Source organism: Cotesia typhae, unplaced genomic scaffold (assembly GCF_013202065.1).
Source record: "Cotesia typhae breed Kobodo isofemale line unplaced genomic scaffold, CoteBio_Ctyphae contig_22, whole genome shotgun sequence".
Classification (NCBI taxonomy): Eukaryota; Metazoa; Arthropoda; class Insecta; order Hymenoptera; family Braconidae; genus Cotesia; species Cotesia typhae.
The window spans coordinates 7635752-7648477 of NW_027423728.1; the positions used below are offsets into that span (position 1 = coordinate 7635752).

Sequence of the window (12726 nt, forward strand, 5' to 3'; positions counted from 1 at the left end):
AAAATTATAAATGAAATTCGAACAAGTTTGTTTGTTAAAAAAAATAAAAAATGATCAAGTGACAGCTAACTTTAATGTCATAATAATATTTTAAACAAAAGCTGTGGTGTCTTCATTAATACAGCTGTTAGCAACAAAATTCTAACAAAGAGAATTTTCAAACACATAAGTATCAAATTGTAACTCTGACAAACTAAACAATAATTATTTTTCATTTTACAGGTTTCACATTACGTTCAAAGACCCCAGTAAGTCTCTCAGGCGATAACGAACCGTCAAATTAAAATTAATTGACCAGAATAATCAAAAGTGAAAATCTTATGAGCTACAATTATTTTAAACGTATTAATGAATAAACTCCACATAATTGAATGTCAGCAATTATGTACATAAAATCTCAGATGGTGGATAACAAAATTGATTATTCTTTCTACCCTCATGACAAGCTAAATTATGACTTTTAGAATTTATTTTTCACCCCTATAATTCATGAAACTTAAATAATTAAAGGACCATTAATTGACAAGTATTCACCTATTTACTTTGTAAGAATCAATCATGATCATGACATATGACTTATGTCTGGGTTTCCTCGTCTCTTTCGAGCTGGTGTAGGATAATATGTTGTATTACTCATTTCTTTATTCATGTTCGTGCTATCGCGAGCGGCTGGACGATATAATGGCTTACACGAGCTCAACAGTTCAAACTTAACTCCGGTGATTCGAAGTCGAAGGTGCATGTTCCGAAACCAGCTTATTTTTTTTAACTTCAAAAATGGATTTTAAAATTTTAATCCTCACTTTTTTGTTCACTTGTAAGTTTTTATTTATTTTATTATTTTTACCAAAATTTAATTTAAAAAAAAAAAAAAAAAAAAAAACCTTTTTATTAATTTAATTATTTTATTTCTTCGCAGCTGAGATTAAAAATTATTACTTCCCTTAAAAATTATTTTGATAAACATTTTTATTTTATTAATTTAAAACAAAAAAAAAAATTAACAAAATTCAAATTATTGGAAGTAAATGAGCGATTAGAAATAATTAAATTATTTTTAAGTGCAGTAAAAATGCATTAAGTATAATAAATGGATATAAGCATTAAGTAACATGTTACTGAGCTATTAAAAAAATATTTAAATGTCAATTAAAAACGTCCTTAGATTGCCAATAAAATATTTTATCTATTTTTAATAATACAATTTTATTGCAAGAAGCTTCTTTATTTTTTAACTTCTTACTCCGCATATTTTTTTATTTTTATTTATTAAATTTTGATCCTGACGTTAGTTTTCTAAATTCATAAAAAAGAATTTAAATAACAATACTGATGCATTTATTTATCGCTCTTATTATTTTTGAAACAATAAAAATGTTAATTTTATTTAAATAATATTTCTTCTTTAGAAAAAAATTTAAAATTCTGTAAAAAAAAAAAAAAATTCATTGAATTTTACAAATATTTTTTACATTCTGCATTCATAAGTATCCACAAAGAATGCACCTGAAATAAAACTCGCTCTTGCTTACCTGAAAGCATCCGGCACAATAGTAAAGAAAAATTCCTGCAAAATGAGGTAGAGAAAAATTAGCTGTCATAAGATAAATGGTCTAGCAATGCTGATCCCATAAAAAAAAAAAAAAAAAAAAAAAAAAAAAAAAATAACTGGATATTTTTATAAGAATCAAAGAAAGTTAGCACCAGTAGTGACCGTTAGGTCCGATCTTTTACGTGAAGAAAGTCACGTCGAAGAAGTATTCATTTTTTATCTTTTCAAATATAAAATCTATTATACTCTGCGTGCATCGCTCATCCTAATATATTTTTTATGCTTCCGGTAGCGTCACGATATAATGCATGCAAAGTAGAAAAATACAATGAAAGGCAAAGTAATTACGCCAAAATCGTGATAAAACTGTTAATAATAAGCGGTCATACTTGTTATGTCATAATTTCAGTCGCTTTTTAGTTATTGGATAATAATAATTGTAATTGTAATAAGAGTAAGGATTTATTGTAAAATAATTTATATAAATGTTTGAAATATCTTGTTACTGTAATTGTTTACACACTTTGTAAAATTTTTTTTTATTTGATATCATTGAAGGTATTATGTGTCTCGAATAAATTAATCTATTTAATGTATCCGCCTCTGCAATCATTCTAAGAATCAAATAATATTTAATCAATTAATTAATCGCGAAATTTAATATCTAAATTTTAATAATTAATTAATCTGAATAAGTAATTTTTATTTTTAATCAGTCTAAATAATTAATTTTATTATTAAAAATTTAATTAAATTTATTTAAATTATTCAAAAATGATCTTTTGGATAAAAAACGGGCTTGTTTTTTAATTTTGTGACATATTTAAATAAAGAAGAAATTTTTTTTATTTATTTATTTATTTATCGATAAATAAACTCGCTTAATTTGTCATACTTTTTTGTAACAAATAAAAGTAAACTCTTTTTTTTTTTTTGTTTTATTTAAAAAAGAAATTTATCGTGACTCAGACTTGCTGGTCTACTAAAGTTTTTACCGAACATTCACTTCCTTTAATTTTATTCCCACTGAAATAGGAAAAATACGTAAAGTTGATTCATTTGTAATAAATTTAAATAATTTAATTCCCACTCTAATAAAATTAAATCCTAAAATAAATTATTTCGCACTTAGAGATTTTTTTGAGCGTTAAAAAAAATTATTAATAATTACGGGTAATTATCAATAATTAAAAAAAAATTATATGATCATTACCATTACAATAATAATTATTATGACATGTTATTATAAAACTGCGCTCAATAATTCATATCAATAATTGACATGACACAAATCTCTGCAATATCTTCTTTAAGTTCATTTTTATTTTTAGTTAATTTTATTGATTAATTAAATTATAAAAAAAAATTTTTTTTTGTCTTGAGATAGAATTGATATTAAGAAACTGCGTATTGAAATTAAAATATAACATTACAAGCCGGTATTACATAATTAAAGATTTAAATTTCACATAACTATCTCAATATTAATTTTATATAAATATGATATATATTTATTTATATAATACAGTATAAGCGGTTGTAAATTTTTTTTAAAAATAAATAGGAATTGTTTTCTCATCAATTATTTAATTGAAGCTATAAAGCGCCAAGTATTTTATTAGATTAAATTAATTTATTTATAAGTACACGTTTTCTTCATTATCCTTGACAATAATGGGGCAGGATAACTCGTAATAATAAAATTTCATATTATTCAGGAGTCTTTTGCCAAGTAGGTGAAGGATAATGTCTTCAATTGCTATATAAATACAAATACATAAGTAAATATTTAAAAAAAAAAATATGTGTGTGAAGAAATGCGATATTTTAAAAATTTTAATATTTATTGTAACAATTTAGAATAAATTTTAAAATATAAATACATAAATAAATATAAAAAAAAATATGTGTGTGAAGAAATGCAATATTTAAAAAAAAAAAAAAAACGAATATTTATTGTAAAAATTCAGAATAAATTTTTATTAAAATTTTAAAATATAAATTCATGAATAAATGTGTATGAAGAAATACAGTATTTAAAGAAATGAATATTTATTGTAAAAATTTAGAATAAATGGTATAATGTGTCAAAACAGATAAATTTATCAGGTAAAATTAGTGAGTAAAAAAAAAAAAAACGGAAATGTCAGTTAACACATAAAATATATCAAAGATTGCTGGGAAGATTATCAACTATAGATCACTGGATCAAAAAAAAAAAAAAAAACAATGAAAATACCAACGGAACTTACGCAGCGTTAAAATTCTCACGGTATCTCAATAAAATAATTTTTTTTCTTCTTTTCAATTGTCGTGACATTTACGTTAACAGTACAGCAAATAGCAAATATATTTGCGGTAGATATCAATTTATATCTATATAAATATAATGAGTATGATAACGTTATTTTATTTGAAGGTCGGGAACTTGCATGTAGACTTACTAATTGAGCCTATTATATATTTTTTGTATGTGCATCTACTTATGGACATTTAAGTGATAAGTTACTTTGTTTTGAGTACTGTCATATTGTTGGTGATGAATAAGACAGCTACTTCAGTATTTTATTTCACGGCAACAGTAAAAAAAATGAATTATTGAATCAATAATTTAAAAATGAAGAAATAAATTTTTGTGCATTTTTTTTCTTTGTTTAAAAATAATTTTTTTTTTTTTTTTTTTCAGGTAAAATTTCTGGAGGTCAAGAATTTACTTATGAAGGCGTTCATGGTACTTAAATTTATTTTTTACTGTAGTTTATTTCTTCTTTGTTATTTTAAATGAAGAAATAAAAAATTAATAAAATAATTAAATTTTTTTAGGACCACAATATTGGACTAAAGATTACGGAACATGTAGTGGCAAACATCAATCACCGATTAACATTGAAGAACATGAAGTCGAGGACGTTAGTTTTCCTTCGATTAAATTTGTGGGCCTTCAAAATCCTCAAGTAGTTACATTAACTAATAATGGACATACAGGTAATTTATTAATTTTTATTAATAAATTTATTATTAAATTTTGTTAATAAATTTAATAATAAAATTTTTTAATAAATTTTTATAAAAATTTTTTGAGACTTTAATAATTATCTCTAAATTTTTTAAAAACAATAAAAAAAAAAATTGCAAGATCTAATCTTTCAACAAAAGACTTATCAAAGCCAAGAGTAAATTGATGATTAAGAAGAAGAAATAAATACGTTTTATATTTCAGTGGCGGTAACATTCGACGATCCAGAAGCCATAAAAATATACGGAGGTCCTTTGGATAGTTATCCGTATATCTTCAAGCAAATGCACTTCCACTGGGGCTCGGATGACAACGAAGGCTCTGAAGATCGTATAAATAACATTGCGTATGCCATGGAACTCCATGCGGTGTTTTATAAAAAATCTTATGGATCCATGGAAACAGCGATGCATTATGCTGATGGTCTTGCAGTTCTTGCTTACTTTGTTGAAGTAAATTTTAAAATTTCTGTTTAATAATAATTAATTAATTAATTAATAATAGATAAAATTAAAAAAAAATTAATTAGGTTGACAACACTAAATTTAATCCAGTGTATGAACCACTGTTAGCAGCGTTTCCAATAATTGAAGAAGTCAACACGAATGTTACATTGAACGGTGCAATAAATTCTGAAAAATTATTATTACCAGGTGAAATAATTGTCTCAGATTATTACACGTACCATGGCTCTCTTACTACTCCGCCTTGCTCGGAGGTTGTCATCTGGATTGACTTTAAGGATCCATTCCGAATGAGCCATGAGCAAGTAAGTCATCAAACTCGCCAAATTTTTCTTCAAAATAATTTGCAATTAATTAAAAAAAATTTTTTTTTCAAAGATTGAGGCCTTTAGGAGTATTAAAACATTTGATAATCAAAAACTTACTCACAATTTCCGTCCAGTTCAGAAGTTGGAGGATAGAAAAATTTTTAGAAACGTTATTGTGAGTGACTTGTATAATTCTGGAAACGTTAAGACGATTTCATCGTCACTATCAATAACTTTCGCCGCTGTATTGTTGACCATTCCTCCGGAACTCTGGCTCGCATTCTTCGGGCTTTAAATCATAACTTTTAGTATAAATTACGTTGATGCTTGGATGAAATTTAATACCTTTAAAAAAATTATTTATTATTTAAATGAGTAAGAACATGACTTATAAATATTAGAGAAGAATAGTGTAAGTATGAACAAGTAAACTTTGAATGAGATAACTAAGAATAATTTATTGCTTAATTAATTATTTTAAAATTAATATGTATACCTAGAAACTCGGTTCTTTACAAAAATAAGTTTGATCATTTCTTCTTCAGTATTGTGGTCCTAAAAAATTTAATTATTCAATTTTTTTTTAAGTCAAAAATGGCACTGTACTTTTATGCTCAGCCAAATCTTATTTATTAAAATACAATGCTAATTAATTAACAAGCTTGTAAAGAAGAAATAAAAATTATAGTTTTTATTTTTATTGTATTAATCAAATAAGTCAATAAAGTATGAATTAAAAATTATACAGAGTAATTAAATATAATATTAAACATCAAGTTTCGGCTGTCAGAATTTTGGTAATATTTATATATTTTTACTATTGTATAATTTTTTTTAATTATTGAGACACTATAATCGAAATATTCAACTATTTAATCGCCCTAATAAATAAATTTCTGCCTTATTTAATTACTTATTTGATATGTATACTATAAAACAACTTATCACCTTATAAATATTTAAGTTGACGGAACAATCTGTCTTTCTTCATAAGAAATATTGAATATTTGATACAATTAATTGTTTATTTTAATTTATAAAGAACAATAAAGCACAGAACGATAAATTAAATTACAAAGGCCTATTATAACGGTATAATACTCTTGATAAATTTTAAATTGAAAAATTTTTAATAGAATTATTTAAATTGTCAATTAAATTTTTTATTTAAAAATATTAATTGTCATAATAATCACTTATTTTTTATAAAATAGTACTGAAGACACTTAAATAGAATTTTCATTATAATATTGATTTTTTATAATTCTAAATTCGATGTTTAGAAATAAAAAAAATATTTTTATTTTTATCAACAACAAACAACTTCAAAATCAATTGAATTTTTACTCTAAGCTTTTTTGTAAGAAATTAAACTAATATAGTGAAAATTAAAAACATTTGATAAATATATATTATTACTTTGACACCGGTGAAAAAAAGTAACTTTTAAAAAAATAAAATGTTATACGCTTTGTATCCAGTCTAGACTTTTTTTTTTTTTTTTTTTTTTTTCCCCACTTAATATTTTAAACCTTTCAATTTAAGCTTTGAAAAATCTCACAACTCTTACAACATATTGACGACAAATTGGACACTCATTCATTTGCTTGCCACAGTTTATACAACAAGCCATATGCCCGCATTCTAATATTACACATTCAATAGGTGAATCCCAACAAATTTTACACAAGCTTTCATCATAAAGACCCTCTGCACTTAAATCTGTAAAATAATTTAATATTTTAATAATTTACATATTAATTAATTAGATCTTAAATATACTAAAATTACCTTCTCTCGATCGTTTATGAGCATCCCAAAGTCTAGAAGCTCTGTCAAGAAGTTCAGATCTTTCGAGGCAACCTTTGAAATCAACTCGATTTGATCTGAGGAGGTCTTTTAACTGCTTCACATTAAGAAATTCTAAATCGGATCTTTCCATTATGTCAGATAGCTTCACGTTACCTGTCCACTGATCAAAATAACAAAAAATAAATTAAAAAAATTAACGTTAAAATTAAATTGTTTGAAATTTCCAATAAATTAATTTCTTGTCACAAAAATTCTCATTTCTTTCCAAAAAAAATTTTTTTTCACAATATAAAAATAATTATAAAAATAATAATTGTTATTACCGAAGGAAGCTCATTAAATTCAGATGGATCACTACTCTTAGAACTTTCTGGAGAGTTTTCTTCTTCTTGAATAACTATTTCTGGATCTCGTTCTTGATCTACTTCTGGCTGTACTTGCTCGAGGTCCTGCTCTTGTTCTTGTTCTGTTATTAAAGGTTCCGGACCTTGCGATGGACTGATATCCTCTTCGGATGAAATTTCTTCTATATCTACATTATGATTTCTAGGTGGAAATAATGGCTCGTGCTCAGATTGCGGACTTTCAACTGTTTGCCTTACATTAATCGGAGGGCTTCTAGATCGTCTTGGCGGAGAACCAGGTGGTGTGCTTTGTCTTTCCTGCGGCCTGTAATAATATAGTTAATTAAATAATTCATTTATTCATCACCTTTTTGTTTAATTATTATTACCTTAATGGCTGAGACACATTATTTGTTAATAATTCGTTGTCTATTTGACTTTCTCCATTGGCATACCGCATTAAAATATTGACTAAATCTTCTTTCTCTGTAAATCAATCATTAAATTAATTATAAACATTTTAATTGTAGTTTTTTTAGAACTTTTAAAGATGGAATTTTTAAAATAAATTTTTTTAGATATAAAAATTATTTTAATTGTTAAAAATTATCAGATGTCTCAATTTTATTATAACTAAAAATAATAAAATATTAAATTCTTACCTACGCATCCTCTGAGGGATACTTTTTTTGCCATAAGATATTGCTTGAGATCTTTTGATTTCATAGTCAATATTTGAGATTTAATAAGTGGTCTTCTGGACAACATACTACAATTATCACAACTTAAAACTCTATCTCCTCTTCTAATCACACAATCTGTACAAAAAAATCTCAAACAATCCTTGCATTGTTTCTGTAATAAAAAATTATTAAAATTAATTCAGCAGATATTTTATAATTTTAAGAATTTATTTTTAAAAAATTAGAAATATAAAAAAAAATTACAACCTAAAAAATAATCAAGTGACTGCTAACGATAATGTCATTAAAAAGTTTTATTTTTTACAATCAAGTTGGCCCGTTAAAATAATTAAAAACAAAAAATAAATAACAGTAATAAGTATAAAAAATAAAAAATTACTTACTTTTCTTTTAAATAATGTGAATTTAGTTGAACAGGCTTCACAAGCCATGTCGTCAAATATTTTATTTAGATTATTAATACTATTTAGTATAGTTTTATAGGTTATGTCATTATCCATTCACACTGCGTGACGTTTTCCTCAGTTTTATCAATACTGAAATGTAAACATATGACTATATTAATGTTATTATCTTAAAAAAAAAATTATTTCTTGAACGTTATTGTAGTTTATATAATTAGTAATGACAATCATTATTAACAAAAGAATATTTTAGGGCTACAGTAATATTTAATTGTATAATTTTCTACTTACAATAATTATTTCACTTATAATTGTAATTAAAAAACAAGTGCTTGTGTCACAGTTTTGTTTATGTAGTTTTTTTTTATAAAATTTTAACAAATGTGAAGACTTTCATTACAATCTTCACAATACTAAAGTTTTATTTTGTATATATTTACTAAGTATGCAAATGAAAGATGGTTGATATTATCTGACGGTTTAGATAATAATTTAGCTATTCAGAAATCTTACGACAGTCTTGCGTGATTATTCTACTCTGAAATTAAGTTGAATCAATGTCAAAATAGATATTGTATTGTTGAGGGTACTGAATTATCGATGAGACAATTATAATTTCTTTATATATATATTTATTTAAATAATAATGCATTAAATTTTTGGCTATCTTCATTATCTTCTTTTTTACATTTGAACTTTGAACACTTTTTTGAATGATTCATTTTTTACTTGAATTTAATTTGAATAATTATTGATATATTAATTTACAGTCACTAAAATCAGATAAATAAATAAATTATTTATATTTTACATATAATTAAAACAGCTGTCAATTTAAAAAATTTTTTTAACAAATTAATTACAATAAAAAAATGCGTCTAAAAATTTTCACTTGATCTGAAAAAAAAAAAAAAAAAAAAAGATTGTAAAATTAGAAAAAATTTTTTCCAACGTAAAAATTAATAAAATACTTATTTTATTATTATATTTAAAAAATACAGACATTTAATATATATATATATATATATATTTTTTTTTTTCTAGATTATGTTGATAAAAGTAACTCCGCTTACTTTTATAGTTTTTCATTTCAATGACCTAACTTTATCGATTGAAAACTAAAAATAGATTTTTATTATAAGTTTAGAAAAGAATTTTTTTTTTTATTAAAATAAAAAATCTAACGCTTTTACTACATGTTTGTAAATTAAGACTTCTATTTAATAAATTTGATCCTATTTATTTAGTTTAAATAAAAACTGCAAGTAGATAAACAAATTATAATATTTAAATATCAATGAAATCATACGACATTAAATTTATCTGTCACTTGACAATTTTGTAATTTTTTTTCAATAAATAAATAATTGCAAAAAAAAATTATTAAAAAAATGGACTTGTAAAAATTTAATAAAATTAAAAATGCAATTTTTTAGAACAAATTTTCTTTGTTAAAGAAAATTAAAAAATTGTCAAGAGACAGCTAAATTAAATTTCATTAAAATTATAGGTTACAATTTTAAGTATGATAATTTGTTTTTAACAAATAAAAATCTTTTTTTTTTTACGACTTACAGATCATTGAAAAATATTTTTACTACTAAATAATAATGTAGTTTTGTTATTGTAAGTAAAGGAAAATGTTAAAAGTCGATCAACAGGTCATTAATAAATGATGAATCACATTTGTATAAAAAACCGGTAGTTATGACGACGACACGAATATCTTCAGCCAATAGAAGTGAACCACATCAAGTAAACGTCACTTCTAACCAATAAAACGCTTCGAAAACGACGAGAATGTTCGTTGATCCCACTTCAAGGGGAAATATTCTGCAGTACGGTCGAGTTATTGCATCAGGCATCAGGTACAGAGTGAAGAACATAACAGAGGAGTCAAATAAACTAAACATTTGACGATTAAGCTCCAGTGTGTTTGGTTATTAAATAATTTTAATAAATTAATAAATTTTCTTCAGTAACGCAATTAAGCTTGAAGATAATTACAGTGATATTACACAATTAATAAGTGGGATAATTTTTATCGCTCAAATTGTTTATTGATAAATCTATGGCATATTATGATTTCGCCAAAAAGTGTCATTATTACGTTGCCTAAAGGGCTTCAAAAATCACCAGTGATTAGCCCGGTGCGTAATATTATTAAGCCGACTGGAAATTTAAATTTTACGACATCTATTCTTGCCACAAAGTCGAAGGTTGACGCGAAGAACATGCAGAAAATTCAGCACGATTGTTATGGTGATGTTCAGGGTGAGCTGATGAAAACAGACATTTGGCTGAGAGGAAAAAAACGAAGGCTTGATCATCTTTCATGGGAAGAAAAACTTCAAAGAAAGTAAGTAATTTATTTTATTCATTTCAACGAGATTAACATGTAACATATGTTACTTAAATTATAATCCTGAAGTTAGCTGACAGCTGTCAATTTTTTTGAAAAAATCAATTACAATAAAAAAAAATTTTTTTTTAATTTTGACACGTAGAATTTTTTAATTAAAATTAATTTAGCAGATATTTGACTATTTTATAAATTTTTTTTTTAACAAATAAATTATGGTAAAAAAAAATTTTTTTTTTAAATTGACATGTAGAAATTTTAAAAAACTACAAATGCAATTTTTTAAAAATAATTTTTTGGAGCAAATTTATTTGTTAAAAAAAATTAAAAAATTATCAAGTGACTGCTAAAACTTTAATTAACTTCAGTCATACCAATGAAAATAAAATTAGCCGACATTTTTATAATTTTTTTTATCCTAGAAAACTAAAGAACCGAGTTGCTGCCCAAACATCCAGAGACCGTAAAAAAGCAAAGCTTGATGAACTGGAAGAAACAGTAAGAACTTTAATAGAAAAAAATGAACTAATCACAGAAGAGTGTGACAGTCTGAGAGCGCAAAACAAAGCATTACTTGCGGAGAATCAAAGGCTGAAAGAAGGAGATAAAAGCGTTAATAAAACTGATTCAGATCGGTATTGCTCAATGTGCATGGGTCGTGTCGGTTGTGTTGCACCCGCGCTGGGATCAGCTGTATCCCCCATTAACCCTCTGCCGCAGGGTGGGGCAACTCAACTGGCACTGTCCCTAACACCGTCAGCAAGTGCGGAAATTCTGTTGAAGATATTGACGCTTTACCTCATCTGGAGGAACTCTTTGCCGACATCCAAAGTGATGGCTATGTCGAGCGACTCGAAGAACTTGCAGAAAGTCTTCTGCGAGAAGTTACCGCTGGCGTGGAAGCTCATGCTCAGAGACCAAATGAACAGGTGGGATTATTTCTCTAAAAATTTTTATTTTTAATTAATAATCATACTCAAAAATTTAATTTTTATTTATCTGCACTCAGGTCACCATCAAGAAAGATACCTTTGAAGAATTTGATGATTCAAAAAAAATGGTGGGGCCGGCATCAAAAAATGTGGAAGCCAGTCCAATCTGCAGTAGCTTAATTCTATATCCCAAAGAGTCAACTCCTTTCCCCGCTCAATATGTTGATAAATCTTCAATACCAGAATTATTTAAACGTCAAGTTAAAATCAAGCAAGAACCAGTGAGCGATGTCGACACTGTTTATGGGACTTACGATGAGGCTACTAATTGTATAACTATTATTTATCCTGGAGAAGATGATGCTATCAGAATAGATGAATGTGTCCAAGAAGTCAGCAGCGATGAATCCGCTAATTTAACGCCTAATTATTACAACAATGTTTCACCTTTTTACTCAATAGCAGACTCTATGTCACCCTCTAGCATGCATTCTGATGATTCTGATGCTAATTCTGTATGTTATAAAATGAAATCTAATATCTCGAATTGTGGATACGAATCTCATGATTTTCCGCAAGCTGAAAGGCATACTGACACTGCAACACCTATAGATTTATGGCACGAAAGTTTTTCGGAATTATTTCCTAGTCTTGTTTAATTATTCAATTTAATTTATCTATTTTTTAGATATTTATGTTCACTAAAGTTTCGTTTTTGTACTCTGTAAATGTAAATATATTATTATATTTAATATATATTTTTATACTTACTTAAATTTATTTATGTCATCACAATAATCGTTTCTTTCTCTCGAGTACATCTTTTAA

At 25.4% G+C, this 12726-nt stretch overlaps 3 protein-coding genes across 3 annotated transcripts; 2 read left to right on the plus strand and 1 right to left on the minus strand.

The window, feature by feature from the left end:
* The first annotated feature begins 671 nt into the window (after nt 1-671).
* LOC141524135 (carbonic anhydrase 2-like) lies at nt 672-6903 on the plus strand. Its single transcript, XM_074237803.1, has 6 exons — nt 672-817; nt 4239-4283; nt 4376-4537; nt 4773-5020; nt 5098-5337; nt 5411-6903. Exons 1-6 carry the CDS (start codon nt 778-780, stop codon nt 5633-5635), a joined length of 960 nt encoding a protein of 319 aa, XP_074093904.1. The 5' UTR covers nt 672-777; the 3' UTR covers nt 5636-6903.
* Nucleotides 6881-9054, minus strand: LOC141524134 (E3 ubiquitin-protein ligase rififylin). Its single transcript, XM_074237802.1, has 7 exons — nt 8896-9054; nt 8584-8736; nt 8159-8351; nt 7886-7982; nt 7476-7821; nt 7132-7312; nt 6881-7062 (listed from the first exon to the last, which is right to left on the minus strand). Exons 2-7 carry the CDS (start codon nt 8698-8700, stop codon nt 6881-6883), a joined length of 1116 nt encoding a protein of 371 aa, XP_074093903.1. The 5' UTR covers nt 8701-8736; nt 8896-9054.
* A 1382-nt stretch (nt 9055-10436) lies between these two features.
* Nucleotides 10437-12656, plus strand: Xbp1 (X box binding protein 1). Its single transcript, XM_074238618.1, is given in 4 exon segments — nt 10437-10963; nt 11389-11713; nt 11716-11895; nt 11976-12656. Coding segments are annotated over 4 exon segments (1365 nt in total). The 5' UTR covers nt 10437-10685; the 3' UTR covers nt 12558-12656.
* The last annotated feature ends 70 nt before the right edge of the window (nt 12657-12726 follow it).